General features: G+C 41.7%; 1 protein-coding gene across 2 annotated transcripts in view; it reads right to left on the reverse strand.

The window, feature by feature from the left end:
• Positions 1-2,344: 2,344 nt before the first annotated feature.
• Positions 2,345-16,164, reverse strand: part of KY (kyphoscoliosis peptidase) — a 39,235-nt gene continuing 25,415 nt past the window's right edge. For both annotated transcript variants that reach the window (XM_081910409.1, XM_081910408.1), the window contains exons 9-11: positions 10,265-10,453; positions 7,441-7,631; positions 2,345-6,582 (exon numbers count right to left, since the gene is read on the reverse strand). In XM_081910409.1, the coding sequence (XP_081766535.1) occupies positions 5,678-6,582; positions 7,441-7,631; positions 10,265-10,453 (1,285 nt within the window). In that variant the 3' untranslated portion in view covers positions 2,345-5,677. The remainder of the gene's footprint in view (positions 6,583-7,440; positions 7,632-10,264; positions 10,454-16,164) is intronic.

The following is a 16,164-nucleotide window of genomic DNA, read 5'->3' on the forward strand; positions in this document are numbered from 1 at the left end:
TTTTATTACTATTTTTCTTTCATAGTTGAAGAGGACAAAATGCAGTGAAATAGATATTCCATGAAAAGAGAGGGTGTTTTGGTGGAAGATAAGTTGGTACAGAAAGTGAAGTTCAATGTAAGTAATAAACACCTATACATGAAATCCATTTTACTTAAACAACAGCTGCCTTATGAAGTACTAAGCAGCTGCTCACAGCCATAAGAGCAAATTTAGAAGGCTGGTCAATCTGCCAGACAGCTATTAAAAAGTTGTTTTAGCTTAAACAAGAAATGTGCATCTTTAAAAATGTGTCCTTGAGCAGAAACCAAGATCCCAAGCATTAGCTTCCATTCCCACCCCAATTAATCCTTTCTGCCTTAATGGCCCTTGATAATCCAATCTGAATTACAAAAATGAATTACTAGATTTAAAATATTTTCATTGAAATATGAAAATGGTGGAGATATTCAGCCTTGACCCCTGAATCCTTAGAGAATAATCCATGTGTTCATTTAAATTCTAAATCTCTTACTTTTCCTTTTCAAAGGCTTCTGTTCATCTGTTCAAGGTAGTCTATACCTTTCATTTATTGTTTCTTCTATAGGTCAGAGAAGCCCCTGTATGTGACCAGTACCTCCCCTTTTCAATAACATATATTTTTAGAGGTTTTAACTTGAATTTGCTCCCATATACATGATGGTATTAATGCTAATTATCCTTTGCTGAATGGATGATCTTGAGAATATGTTGAGAAAGTGGAGGACATCTGTATTTCTAGATGCAGAAAGGTTTGTTGCCAAGCTGAGGATGTTACTGCTGCTAGAAGGCTGGCCATAATTAACAACCTTCTAAATCTTGATTCTGGAGAATTCCTGCTCTGCAAGAGCATCTTTTTGATGTTTGCCTCCATCATAAATGTAATAGTCTCTGTACATCACCAACCTCTTTCCAGTGTGCTAACTCCTGTGTTTTGCTTGCTGTGTTTGATTTTTATGGCTTCATGTCATTCTTCGTCAACACCTCTCACAGCAGCTTGACACTGATAGACAATATGAAATCAAATGTGGCACAAAGACAGACTTTTTTAAAATTTATGTTGTTTTGTAGGAATGGCGAACAGTTCTTGTCAAAGCACACACAGCATTTTTTTTGGTTAAAAAGTGGTTGGGTGGCTGCCCCCGCAAAGTCAGTATACTCTATCATTTCTTGTGTAAGAGCCCTGGTGTTAACATTTTGAGTAGAGGGACTGAAAGTACAGGAAATAGCTGCTTGGGGCAAGAAGCACATGCTACAGATTTACTCCTTGGAAGACAGAAGTCAGACAGGGAGACCTTGTAATTTTGCCCTTCATATTGAGCAAGGAACTTTGTCATACACGAGGAACCTGACATGTGCGTTGGGATTGACTTTCCCTGCACATAGAGGTGACTTCTATGGGAGTGGCCAGCAAACTAAGTTTTGGATCCCTGAAAACGTGAATAGTTATGAATCCATTCCAGATGCAGTTTCAGAGATGTTGTGATTTGTTTTTGTGAAACTTAAGAGTACAAAAATAATCACTTAGTAACAAATATGACAGCCTTTAAATGGACTGCTACTGAATGAGAATAACAAAAATTCTTCAAATTCTGTGTCTTGAAGATCAAAATTTTCCCACTGTGAGTGTTGGTCAGGAGAGTTCAACAACTGTGGCTTTCTATGATCTCCTGTTTGACACTTTGCTTTCTGAACCAGGGAGAACTCTGACTCTGGCTTGCAGGTTCTGCAGTGCATAAGGCTATTGTATCATGTGTGACAGAGTTGGCGTCAAACCAGTGTTGATGTTTCCCCAAAGGCTATTCATTTCCTACTGTATGATGATCTTTAAGTTGACCTCCAGTAATGCAGAGGGTAGAAAATAAAGTGTAGTAATAGGTGTTCCAGATTGTGCAGTGCTGTGGAGGCAAACATTCCTTAGAGAACATTATCAGTGGAAAGAAAAGAAGATGCTTCTTAAAAATTTGAAATGCATAGTGTACCTTGGGATATAAAATATGCCTTGTTGCAGCCATATTTTTTCCCATCTTGCTAAATCTTCAAAGATGTTGTGCATGCTGCCATCGAGTTCAATATAATTCCCTTTGTGATATTCATAATTGGGCAAACATGAGAGCACCGTAACATTCTCTTGTAAATATATCTAACATCTTAACATTGCTCAGTCCCTTCTAAAAAACTGTGGGGCATCTCCATGTTGTATAGAGCAAAAGTAGTGTATTTGGTGAGGAGTATCTTTGGTGGCTCACCCCTCCCACCTCCATTTTGATTCAACACAAATTGCTTTAAATCAAAAACTAATTTGGGTGTATCAAATTTTTCCCCTTGGAGGTCTACCTGATCCTAAAGAGGTACAAAAAATGTTCTGTGCCACATCACTCGTGTTGCTTCATGTAACAGAGTTGGTTACTGTGTTTTTTTTTAATTCAGGGGAAACACTGGTTCATTCTTGGAAAGAGAGTTGTAATAACAGAGGTGCCAAGAACCTGAGACAGTGCTGTACTTTGGCACGGCAAACTGTTAGTCCCAAAATGGACAGCAATCTGAGACGAGCAAATTGCACAAGGAGGTTGGTATTCCTGCTTGTTGCTTCCCCGTGCATATAGAGTACAGAAAATGCTAGAAAGGACTGATGAGTTAAGGGCAAAGAAAAAATTATATTAGGAGTTATGTGTACGGTAGTTTGTGGGCTACATCATCAAAAACTCTTGAGTGGGCTTAATATGTGTTGAGACTGTAAATATGCATGTTTTGGAGGTGGAGGAAGGTTGTTTATCCTGGAGGGTGATGACAAAGCTAGTGCAGACTTCTGAGGCACTTTTATCTGTGGCTGCAGGGTTTCCATGCATTCATCTATGCCTTGAGAATGTTGAACATCCCTTTGGAATAATCAGTTGGCCTTAACAGTTTTATAATTAATGAAGCGGGAGGGGAGTTTTTTCTTTGAACTGAGCCTTTTAATAACACCAAAGAGTTTCCTTTTTGCTTGCAAGGCTGAGCCAGATGTTCGCCTTCTACTTTACATATATATTTTTTTAAAAAAACAGAATCAATGTGTATTATATTAGTAGGTTTAATTGGTAATCCTCAGTAAAAGAGTTCAGAGAAAGTTTAAGGATTATGCTTTGGCTGGTGTTCAGTATTATCTGCCTTCACATCAGATATAGAAGATTGCATCCAGCAGCTGAGCTTGCTTGTCCTTTAACTTCCTTAGAGGCAGCCCTGCACCAAATACCATTTTTTGTGCTCTGTAAGATCTAGTTTATAGCCCAGAGCAGGGCCTTTTAGTATCGGAGTCCTGTGAAATTGTTTTCCCTTGGAGGCTTAACTGAGCCCTGCAGCGTAAGCCTTCAGAAAGCAATGCAGGGCTTTCTCTTTTCCGAGAAATTTCTAATGATCCATTAGTGATGTGAAAGTGTAGAATAAAACAATGATAAGAGTGTTCAAAGTCTTTGTATTCCTCCTAGCTATGTTGGGTAGGCTGGTATTGTTTCCAAATATAGAAAAAGAGAAGGGTTTGTTAAAGTCACCTAATCAGACTATGGCAGATGCAAGATTTCGATCAACTGCTTCCTGATTTACAGCACAGAATCCCAGTTACTATATGCATTTTGGGGGTAGCCAACATGGTGCCTTCCAGACATCTGGGTTAAGAGACTTTTCTTCCTCCGTTTTTAGGATCTGTAGATGAAGCTGAATACGGCAGTAGGTTCAAGAGTGACAAAAGGAAGCCTTCTCAAACTTACTTACCCAGGCCATATTATAATTTTGGGGTAGCAACAGACAGGGGTAGCAGCAATTGTCACTCATCCATTGGCAGATGTTATCTGTATGGCTGGCACAATCACGCTCCAACTCACCTCTAAAGGAAATTTAATTCTTTGGATCCTCTAAAATAATATAGCTAACACAATGGCTGCATGGAATGTGATTGTACAATATTACAAAAATGACACAGGAGCCTATTGGAAAGATATGAGTCATGAGAGTGCCAAAATGTTCCTCTCATGTTTTTAACTTTCCCTTTTACTTTATGAATTTTTTTTACTAAATGAGTTCTCCCCTCCTTTAGAGACCCTACAAAGCTCATCTTGCAATGTTCTTTTAATTATATATGTGGCCTGTCATGCTTGTACCACCTTGTGCTTCATCATTCTTCAGAGTGTCATTAACTATTGCATCCACAGTATTTCCCTGGCTGCTTCTAGTGGGTACTACAATTTAAAGTGTGGTGGGTCGGAAGTTGTTTGAACAGGAGCATAGCTATCTTCCCTTCTGCTTCCCCAAAGCTGAATAATGGATTGGGTAATATTAGCACCTTCATTCAAGGTGCTGTGGGGAAGATGCAGTTGGGACACATGCCACTTGACCATCTATATTGGTCCATAAACTGTTGTCTATTGGTGCGAACCAAGTCACAGCAGGAAGAATTACTCATTTGACACAGGGGCTTGCTTCAAGTATATATATTCCTCCAAAAACCGGTAAAACAAAACTTTTAAAGGAACATGGAAAAAATGAATTGCTGATATTTTTTGGTCTAGGCAAGGAATCCACATGGTTCAATGAATATATGTAATAAAAAATTAATGTCATAGCACTGAAAAACCTCCAGGGCTATCCAGTCAGCTCCCTGAATTTTGATTAGATACAAGGATTTTTTTAAAAGCAAATTGCAGTCTATTGATCATATAGAAGATTAGACAGATTATAACTTGTGTTAAAATAAATTCATTTTCTGACTTAAACCACAGATCTTTGCTGTTATACTAAACTATCCATGCTTGACCAAAAGGGTTCATGTGTTTATATAGAAACTAACTTTTATCAATGATACCTTTCTGTTCGTGTTTCATTCTGTGCAGGTCATCAAGATTGTCTTTGGTTATCCCACTGTGTTTCACACTTGGTGAATTGCTATTTCCTAGAATCAGCAGCACAATCTTTTTTTATTGATAAGGTAGCAAATTAGTTAAGAATTAAATTACCCTTTTGTTCACATACATGTTCCTTACCATGTCATTTAAAAAGCACCACAGCCCAATGAGATAAAAACTAGTATTTAATTGCTTTTAAGATCTGGTGTAAAAACCTGTTTTCGCAGTATCATTTATATTTGTAAGACAATGAAGTGCACACAAGAAAGCTTCCATTTGGATTATATTCTTGCACCAATATGTGTTTTGATGAGATTCTGCAGCCACTCTCACATTGATGCTCAAAAGTGTGTGGTCCTTCTCTCTTCCTGGCTCACAATGAGTTAGAGAATGCCCCTTTGTTGCCCATAACATATTTTTTGAATGTAAGCCATTCAGAAATCAGCAGTTGCATCCTAAAATGGAGGTGGACTAGGTGGGGAAATGTGCATAATGTACTAGGCTTGTAGCGCAGGAATAATCTATAGTTGAAATTATGTATAGGGGAAGTATGACTTTACACTGGTAAAGAAACTATACATTTCCTACAAATGCCACTCATTGTGTAATACCATTCAGGAAGTTTTGATCAAGTTGTATTGTTTCGTTGGTGCTTCAGAGAGCGGTGAGCACTATTCCCCAATGTTAAGGGAGCCTTAAGGAATTACTCGAGAGCGGTATGAACTGTGATATATCAGATCTCGCTGCACATGTGGACATATGATACGAGTAGGAGTGGCCTCCTACTGTAGCTCTACTTCATATTTCAAGATGTGAGAGTAGAACTTGTGATTGGCATTTTCCAGCACCATCACATAGACCTCTGTGCAGCCTGATGTGCTGCAAGATCCCTCCCAGTAGCCATCCTTGCTTAAAGACAAGGGGCAGATTTTTTCACATTGAACGAATGCCTTGGCAATGCTATGAAGCTTGAGTTTAAACTTAACGTTGCGGTCAGCAGGGAGCAACCCGGCTAGCGGCTCCACTAGCACATAACCCTCCACCCACTTGCTATAAGTCTGGGGGAACACTGGCCATTTCACCTTGGTGTTTGGGCAACAGATGAGGTAGTTGAAGACATAGTTATAATTTCCGGGATCAGACTTCTTTTTCGCAAAGATTTTAAAAGCAAAGTTCCCTGCATGAGGAAGGTGGATCTTAAAGTCCACCTGGTTTCCTTGGCAAGCTTGCAAGATGTGCCGTCTTGTTGTATCCTCGCTGAGGCTCACGTTGCCCGAATGCAGGGAAGCTAAAACACTCAAGTCCTTGCTGAGGATGAAGCTGAGATCGTAGCGCCCATCACTGGTATGAATGATTGGGCCTTTTTGCGAGGGCTTGAGGAATCCTTGTCTCTCTGAGAACCAGCTGGGCCCAACAGGTTGATGAAGTTCCTTTGGAAAGCAGACGTTCCTGTCTACAGAGCTACACTCTAATGTATATTCTATCACACAGTTGTAGACTTCATCCGAGCCCTTGGATGGTTTGGCGTAGATCTGTAGCTTATGGGTCCCCGTCTTCTGTGGGTAGAGCTCCAGATTCATTCCATTCCTCTTCAGAGTCATCAAGCTATATTCCTTTGCCCCTTTCAGTTCAAACATGAACAGCATCGGCAAACGAGTCTCCACAGCTACTACTACTTTCCCATTTACTGTGACATGCAAAGAAAGGAGGCTGGTTAGGATGTTTCTTACTATTTATTCAAAAATACAAATCAATCAATCAAAAAAAAAAAAAAGCTGGAGAAAATGACCTGGAGAATGGAATTGCCTGCTGTACTGTCAATCATTTTGGCAGTGAAAGGGAGAATATTATGGTTGGCTGGTTAGAATTTGACAAGCGTCTGTCAAGTCCAAATTCAGAATAAATAACAAGAGGGTTAAGGGCGGGAAGCCTTCATTTTCGGGTACTTGTTTGCTTCTGTTTTATTACAAATGCAGTAGAATTGCTCATCATTCTTGGAAAAGATGAAAGCACCAATGTCTTTCAGTTACAGCTCAAGCTGCCTGCACTTTTGACTACAACCCCTTAGAAACTTCTCAGTTTCAGAGAAGTCTGAGAGAGTTCAAAAGACAGGATTTCAAAATGAAATTATTCGTTCCATGGTTAGGTTCTGAATGACACCATGGGGAGCTTCTGAAACTCAAGTGTACTAACTTGCACCCACATAAGGCTCTGAGCCTCAGCCCAGAATTTTCTGAAACTTTCCCCTTCACTTCAGGCTGGAATATAAATATCCTTGGGGCACAAGCAATCTGATGGGTAATAAATAGCACTTCGTATTTTACACCGATTGCTACCCCAAGGGTAATGGTGATTATGATCAAAAAAGGCTGCAGAACTTTGAACCCCATGCTTTAGTCCCACAGAGCTAATCTTTTAAAAGTAATCCAGCAGCCTAAATCCTAACCTTTGCTACTTTTATCTTTTTTTTTTTAGCCCCCTACCAAAAGCTGGAACTGTTCCTTATAATAAGATCGGCATGGGGCAATGACATGTATCACTGTACCTGTTTGAATAATTGGTGTTTCTGGGTGGGCTGCCAGCAATCCCATCATGTAAAAGTCACTCTTATATAACATGTTGCTCTCAAACTGTTTCAATGTCACAGCTGGTTTGAGGAGCTGCCAATTGCTGTTGTCTGGGAAATGATTATTAATAAATAGGGCGGGGTGGGTGAGGAAATAAAATTCGTTGTATCTGGAACAAGAAAGGAGAGGTCAATACATCACTGGCACCGGGTGCTCTTAGCTTTCTGCCTTAAACTGAATCTTAACTACGGCTGCAGTTCTAGATAGGTTTATCAATGGGGGTTTCCTTTCAACTGTACATAAATTAGGACCGGAATGATGGTAGGAAACACAGCTGAGCTCTAGGAGGCAAAATGAAGAGATGAGATGTGTAGATTTGGGGCTGGACGGATTTGGCTGAGAATACAGTAGAACAGAGGGTGCAGTCAAATGAGGCTGCCTGTTATAGTGTAATTTATCAATGGCCCAGTTTGGTTATAATGCTCCTGGCTTAATAATGCATAGTTTATGCACTGATTTCCTCATATCAGTCCTGGTCTGTTTAAGGTTGAGTTGCTAGTTATGTTAGTGAGGAACTAATGTTAGCATATTAATCCTGGTCTGTTTAATGTTGAATTGCTAGTTATGTTAGTGAGGAACTAATGTTAGCATATTAACCAGGATTTTAAACCATAGTATGGTCCTGGATAGTTAGGTAAAGGTAAAGGTACCCCTGCCTGTACGGGCCAGTCGTGTCCGACTCTAGGGTTGTGCGCCCATCTCACTTAAGAGGCCGGGGGCCAGCGCTGTCCGCAGACACTTCCGGGTCACGTGGCCAGCGTGACAAAGCTGCTCTGGCGAGCCAGCACCAGAGCAGCGCACGGAAATGCTGTTACCTTCCCGCTATAAAGCGGTACCTATTTATCTACTTGCACTTAGGGGTGCTTTCGAACTGCTAGGTGGGCAGGAGCTGCGACCGAACGACGGGAGCTCACCCCGCTGCGGGGATTCGAACCGCCGACCATACGATCGGCAAGTCCTAGGCACTGAGGTTTTACCCACAGCGCCACCCACGTCCCTAAATTGCATAATTCAGTCATTCTGCTTCATAGACAGGATTATGCAAAGCACTGAAATCTCCATCCTCCCCAGCTTCTTGGATTTCCCTATATAGTGGTACCTTGAGTTACAAATGCATCAGGTTACAAACGCTTCAGGTTACAAACTCCGCTAACCTGGAAGAATTACCTCGAGTTGAGAACTTTGCCCCAGCATGAGAACGGAAATTGTATGCCAGCGGTGTAGCAGCAGCAAGAGGCCCCATTAGTGAAAGCACGCCTCTAGTTAAGAACAGTTTCAGGTTAAGAACGGACCTCTAGAACGAATTAAGTTCGTAACTACAGGTACCACTGTATGTTCTCTGCATGCACTTTCAAGCCTAGGTTTGCAGGTTTAAGGGATAAAAACTTACGGTAATTTAAAGAAAGGAAGGCTAGATGGGAGTTCTAAGAATGCTGAATTCTGCTCCCCAAGCATGTGGGCAAATCAGGCATTTTGAAAGAGAGCAATAAGAAAAAACAATCTCGCCGTTAGAGAGTGAAATTTTCAAAAACATGGAACTTAACAACTTCGGTTAAGAAATACAGTGGTACCTCGCAAGACGAATGCCTCGTAAGACGAAAAACTCGCAAGCCGAAAGAGTTTTTCATTTTTTGAGTTGCTTCGCAAGACGAATTTCCCTATGGGCTTGCTTCGCAAGATGAAAACGTCTTGCAAGTTTGATTTTCAATGCATTCCTATGGGAATCCGTGCTTCGCAATACGAAAAATTCACAAGACGAAAAAACTCGCAGAACGAATTAATTTCGTCTTGCGAGGCACCACTGTAACTCTTTACACCCAGTGTAGCCCCTCTATGTTTAAGGGACAATGCCAAATGGAAGCAGCATTCTCTCAGAATTAATTTTTAGCAGGAGCTACTGAAAATGCATGTTCAAAGTCAATGCTCATCTTCAATTGTGTTGTGCCAAAGAAGGTCTATAATATGCTAATATGGAGATTTTCAGACTGGCTAGTAAACTCGGTTTGGCCTGTTGCTTGCCCCATGATGTCTCTAGCCTTGGTGATCTGTGTTTCATTTCTAATTACTGTGGCCTTCTGATTATAACATGGGTTGTCCCAATACTAGGTCATCACATGGAGAAATATCAGATCCTTCACGTGGGTCATTGTCCAGACTACCAGTAACACTGGCTATCTGGACCAAGTGGATTTCTACCATTTGTTTCCAAGATTTAATTTCCTTTTAATGGTTCTCACACCTTTCAGGAGTATTTTGGTTTTAATAGTTAGTGGAAATATTAACATTCGAAGAATGGGGACTTGTTTAGCTAGATTTCTATAACTTTTTAATGCTTAGTTTGTAACAACCCTGTTTAAGAGCTTGACATTTCTCATAGGTGGAAACCTGAGGAGAACATTAAGGGGCCAGTTGGTGGGAGGGGAGAAAATATATACACCCTTATTTATTTATTTTTTAAATGAGGCTTTGTCCCCTTCATGCTTTAGCCTTTGAGACACGTAGCTTGGAATAGTGATGTAAATGGTCATTATGGTTAAATGATAAGCCCTGCACCCCGATGATGCTTTTGTTCTTTCAAATCTGAAATTTGACACGGATTTCAATAAGTAGTTATAAATGAAGCAAGCAAATCAAACAGTATATGTTGCAGAGCCCTTGAATGTGACCAAGGAAAGCTACCTGTTTTGCCTATCCCCACCCCTGTGCCTCAGAGCTATAGGGAGGAGGAAAGGACAATCATACCTGAAGGTAAATTTGCTGAAGCAGTCATCAATGGAGCCACTTCCCCAGGTGCTGTCCACCAAATGCCATCTTCCATCAAGGTAAACTGCATTCCAGGCATGGTCATACTCTCCTGTGAAAGTCTCCCCAGCCCTGTAGCCATGGCCTTTAGAATAACCAGATAAATTCATGCATTGCACTCCTGCAATACTGAGGAGAGAGGGAGAGAGAAAAAGGATAGAAAGGACTTAAAGAACAGGGCCTTGTTTCTAAGGGGCTGTCTTTATCATTCATATAAATGTTGAAGTGTTATGATCTCTTGTGCTCACTGCAGATTAGAGTGAATCGCACCTGAAATAATACTCTTTTCATGCATTACTAATATTTATGGGTGTTAAGTCAAAGGCTGTCTTTTGTTCTTCCTGACATCTCTTGCTTCGAGCAAGTGTTACTATGGGAGGAGGCAGACTTTTAACTGTTTGGCAGTCAATCCAAGTGCTCTGAAATTTTTATTTATTTTTTATTAAAAAATAATAATGCTTGAGTAAGTAAAGACTCCTGAAAACAAGCAGCCTCAGTTTATTTAAGATAAAGAAGGAAGCCCAAGAGTAGCCCAAGATGTGATTAAAGATGCAGGCGAGAAGAAAAAAAGAGGTCTCACTGTTGTCTTCTATGCTGGAGCCCTGCTGTGGCTGGGGAGGGCGGGGTACAAATAAAAATTTTTATTATTATTTTGGGTAAATGCTCCCAGTCTCCGCAGGTCAATCAGGATAATGCTGCATTCTTAAAGGCAAAATTAGCCTGTTAAGAACATAAAATGAGCCCTCCTTGATCAGGCTAAAGGCTCATCTAGCCTAGCATCCTGTTCTCAAAGTGGCCAACCAGATACCAGTGGGAAGCCCACAAACAGGACCTGAATTGCAATTGGCATCCAGCAATGTAATGCTTCTGACAGCAGAGGTATATTATAGCCTTCATGGTTAGTAGCTGCTGATAGGCCTGCCCTTTGTGAATGTGTCCAGTTCTCTTTTAACACCAGCCAAGTTGACCATCATTCTCTTGTGGGAGCAAATTCCATAGTTTAACTGCATTGTGTGAAGAAGTCCTTTATTTTGTCTGTCCTGAATCTTTCAACATTCAGCTTCTTTGGATGGCCCCAAGTTCTAGTATTATATGAGACAGAGAAAAACTCTATCCATTTTCTTCACAACGTGCAACTCTGTCAACGTGCAACCCCACTCACCTTTTCCCCAACCTGAAAAGCTCCAAACATTGTAACCTTTCCCAATAGGTGAGTTGCTCCAGTCCCTTGGTCTTCTGGCATCTCTTTCCTCCTCTTCATCCCCAAACCAGGCATAGGAGGATGTAGTCTAGGCTGGCTCTGCTTGTAAAGGTTCAGCCCCATAAAATCCAGCTGGCTGCTCCACCAGCAAAGCTGCAGCCCTGACTAGAGTCCTGTCTTGACCAGTTCTGAGGAATTCACACAAGTCTCATAGTACAATGTCTTAGTTTATACTTGTTACATCCAGGTAGATGACTATAGGGCTGTTCATGGGGTTGTTCTTGAATACAGCCTTAAAGCTTCAACTGATCCAGAATGTGGCAGTGAATTTTCTCATAGGAATTGTCCATTCTCCAGCATCACTGGTTACCAGCTTGCTTCCCAGCTCAGTTTAAGCACTGCTTTGACCTATCATGGTTGGACCCAGAATATCTCCAAAATCACATCCATCCATCTCAGCCAGCATAGGACCATCATTCTATTGCAGAAGCCCTCTTTTGGGTTTCATAACTGCTGTATGAAATGGCACATCAGCATCCAGGAAAGGGCCTTTTCAACTGTGGCACTCAGGGTTTGGACCATTCTCCTGAGCAAAGCACATAATAGTTCTCTCACTGCCTGCAGGCAGTGACGATGATCTCATATGTGAACTTTTGTTGAAGTCTGCTTTTATCATGTGTCCCGCTGCTATTTTACATTGCTGTGTTTGTTTTTGCTGAAATGTGTTGTGGTTTTAGCTGGTGTTTCATCTTTCTCTTGCTTTATATTATGTCGGTAGTTTTGTAAGTTGCATTGCATATTCTGTTTTAAAAAGGCAGCAAACAAGCCAGTCACGTAATAATTCTGGACAATCCTATAGAGATGGCCTAACCAGGTTCCTTCCTTTTACTGTTAACAACTCATCAATTAGGAGTGAGTGGCTAGAGAGGGCTGTGAAGAGTTCCCTTGACGCTTAACAAAGCCAGTAGCTTGAACAGAGTGATGGTAGATGAAATTAAATTTGTGGCAACATTGGATTGAATGAAACAATTGGAATTGATTGCAGACAGTGATACAATCCTTGCAGACAGTTCAGCGAAAGCATCTGCTCAGTGCATGGAGATGATTAAAAGCAAATAAGATGTTAGCCTGTGTTTCAAAGGGGAATAGAAGATAGCCCGGAAAACAGTGCAAATTACAATGGTGTTACGTGAATGGCATGACCTTCCCTTCAGTACTACTGCAGTAGACAGAGCTGGTCACTTCAATGTGAAGAAAAGTGGTTGAGAACAAAAATTTGAAAGGCTTTAGGGAAAGTGCATGAAGGGAGAGAGAGTTGTTTCAGCCAGGCGTGTGGAGAAATGAGATAATTGCCAGTGATAAAGGGTACGGCTGGAGAGAAGGCAAGTCTATATAATCAATGAAAGGAGAAAATGGTTACTTGGTTGACGGTCGGGTTCTTCCTCATCATGTCTATAGCTGGGCCAGCACTAGAGGCAACAATGATTCCTGATTTAAACTGCTGAAATAGAAGCATTTCTGCATGTTGCTACTTCCCTCTGCCAGCATGGTGTTTTGTTCACCCAGTTAGTTCTGCCCTTAGTCAATTAACTTTGCTGTTTCGAGCTGTGGGGCTGCCAGCCCAGACAGCTGCCCAAGTCAGCAAGGCTTTGGAGTTTTGGACGTGCTCTTCCTTGATATGCCAAGCTGGCAATCCAGCATTGCTTTAAAAAGCATTCTTGGTTAATTATATTATTTACATCAACAATGGAGATGGATGGTGTCTTGTCAACCTCATTTGTTTCCAAAGCCATTTTTGTGGTAATGATTAGGACTGCAAGGTAGGCTTTCCCCAGCGTTTATTATCCTCCATAAAAGTCGTTCATCTCACAAATGCAGCCAGAGCTGCGGCAGGCTTGCCAAGCAAAGCAGCTGTTGGAGGCGAGACCCTGCTGCCACCAGAATCTTCAACTCCTGATCAAACATGGAGGTTACACTGTATGTGAGACCTGAACACCGGAACGCCTAACAGGGTGCCAAAATCTCGGCATGAGAGGCGAATTCCATGGCCCGACATTGAATGCTCTTGCCCCCAAGCCTATTCAGTTAGAAATGTTATGCCCTCCATCCAGTGTCACTTAAATGTATAGCTTGAAGAAAATTGCCTACATACATAGCGAGACGGTAATGAAAGGTTGAGAGTGCACCTTGTTGCTACATGAAGATTATCACCCTGATCATTACAACAGCAGTTGTGCACCATTATTATGTTGTGCTGGTCTTGCTGCAACAACAAGCTAGCTAATCTTGAAATATCACAGCCATTGCTTGGAAGTACTCTAAAGGTTTCTGCTCTAGAATAGAAATGAAAGAAAAATGTGTCAGCTTTTGCCTGCTCAGCAGGCACAAACATAGCAAAGCTGCTCCTTTCTCTCTCACCCCAAGCATTAGGTTTTTGGCTGGAGGTACACTTGACAGAGCAATGACAAACCTAGACAGCATCTTAAAAAGCAGAGACATCACCTTGCCAACAAAGGTCCATATAGTTAAAGCTATGGTTTTCCCAGTAGTGATGTATGGAAGTGAGAGCTGGACCATAAAGAAGGCTGATCGATGAAGAATTGATGCTTTTGAATTATGGTGCTGGAGGAGACTCTTGAGAGTCCCATGGACTGCAAGAAGATCAAACGTATCCATTCTTAAGGAAATCAGCCCTGAGTGGTCACTGGAAGGACAGATCCTGAAGCTGAGGCTCCAATACTTTGGCCACCTCATGAGAAGAGAAGACTCCCTGGAAAAGACCCTGATGTTGGGAAAGATGGAGGGCATGAGGAGAAGGGGACAACAGAGGACAAGATGGTTGGACAGTGTTCTTGAAGCTACCAGCATGAGTTTGACCAAACTGCGGGAGGCAGTGGAAGACAGGAGTGCCTGGTGTGCTGTGGTCCATGGGGTCATGAAGAGTCGGACATGACTAAATGACTAAACAACACTTGACAGAGCAATGGTTTGGGGTAGAGAAGGGAATTTGGATTCAGTTTCCTCTTCAACAGTGTTTGCGATGGAAAAACAACAACAAAGGATGGCAGGATTCTCTGTTGATTTCAATGTCTTAAGAAAGGAAAACAAATGAGGTTGGATAATTTGACTGAAGGCAGAACATAGTACTGCCTCAGTCTAACAGGAAGGGGCTACATGCTTTATTGAGGCACACTAGGCAATATTCAGGTTTGCGAATGGTGCAAAATACCCTATAGAGACTTCCTACCTTAATGGCTTTTTGTGGTATTTCTGCACCCGTTCTGCACCCCTCAATGGGCTACTTATGGTCCCATTTTAGGATTTCATTGTGTGATCTCAGCCATAATGAATGCAATGATGTCTGCAGCAAGTAGTCAGTGTAACATCACTGAGGGCTAAGAAAAGTCTTCCACTGGCCCCAGCCCATTCAGTGAGGCAGAATGGGGAGAGATGGGATACATCTCCATTGCCAAAGCAGCCACAATGCTTGTCACGCTGCTCTGGCAGACTTTGTGTTCATCAAAACATGATGTGGCTAACCTAGCATGACCCATGTGTAGTTGCCCACGATTAGCTGTTGCAGAATGGATAAAGATTGGAATCCACAGCACATTGGAAGACATGCAGTGAAGATGCACAGTGTCTGCATTCAAGTAGGCATGTAAATGCTGTTTTCCATAAGCATCCTTCTTACAATGGGATGAACATTTCGGTGAGTGCTTCAATATCCCACAATTGCTTAATTAGCTTCCAGCAGGGCTAGATCCTGACAAGGGAACATTTGGATGAGTTGATAATTACTATTGTTAAATGATATCTGATAACACAACATTTCATCATGTTGATGTTAACTTTTTATGGACACCAGGGGCTTGGCTTGGAAGACCTCTCAAAGCTGCATTTAAAAATAGACATAATTCCTTCCATAAGCACCTGTTTTTTCTCAATGGGTAGAGGATGTATTGGAAGAAAACCTTGATTTATTCTCGATTCGATTAAGGTCTGGATGTAACAGAGTGGGTGGCATGGGAATCCAAGTCTTCAAGGAAGTTCTAACAACATCCTTTTTTTTTTTAAGCATTCACACCAGCCTTAATTCATAAAACGAAGCTAGCAGGAAAGTTCTTGTGAAGGAATCAACTTGTATGTCTTGTAGCCATTCATTTGTGAGCAGTCAGGTGGAAATTAATCACAGTGCTTGCACAGCCAAATCCCATCCCTCTAACTCAGGGTGGGAAACTTCAGGCTGAAGGCCAAATGTGGCCCTCCAATCCTCTCTAACTGGCCCTTGGGAATCTCAGGCCATGCTCCTCACCAGCCTTGCTGTCCCCTTGAGAGGGAGGAAATGTCCTGTTGCATGAGTGCCACACACGCAACTTAGATGAATCCTGCCCAGAGTCTGCCCTCTCACTCACCACTGACTTGTGGCCCCTGGGAAGTCCCCCAGAAAGGAATGTGGCCCCTGGACGGAAAAGGTTTTTGCACCGGGGTGCTCCTGCGCTAGATGTATGGGGCACTTTGCAGAGGATGTGGCCAAGTTCAGTATGGGACACACCACTCACCATTTCTTGAATGTGAGGAACTGCATGGGGTAGTCTATATTCTTCAGTCCTAATGTTCTTTTAACCTTCAGATGCTC

The sequence above is a fragment of the Podarcis melisellensis genome (genome assembly GCF_964234715.1).
Source record: "Podarcis melisellensis genome assembly, chromosome: 5".
Lineage (NCBI taxonomy): Eukaryota > Metazoa > Chordata > Lepidosauria > Squamata > Lacertidae > Podarcis > Podarcis melisellensis.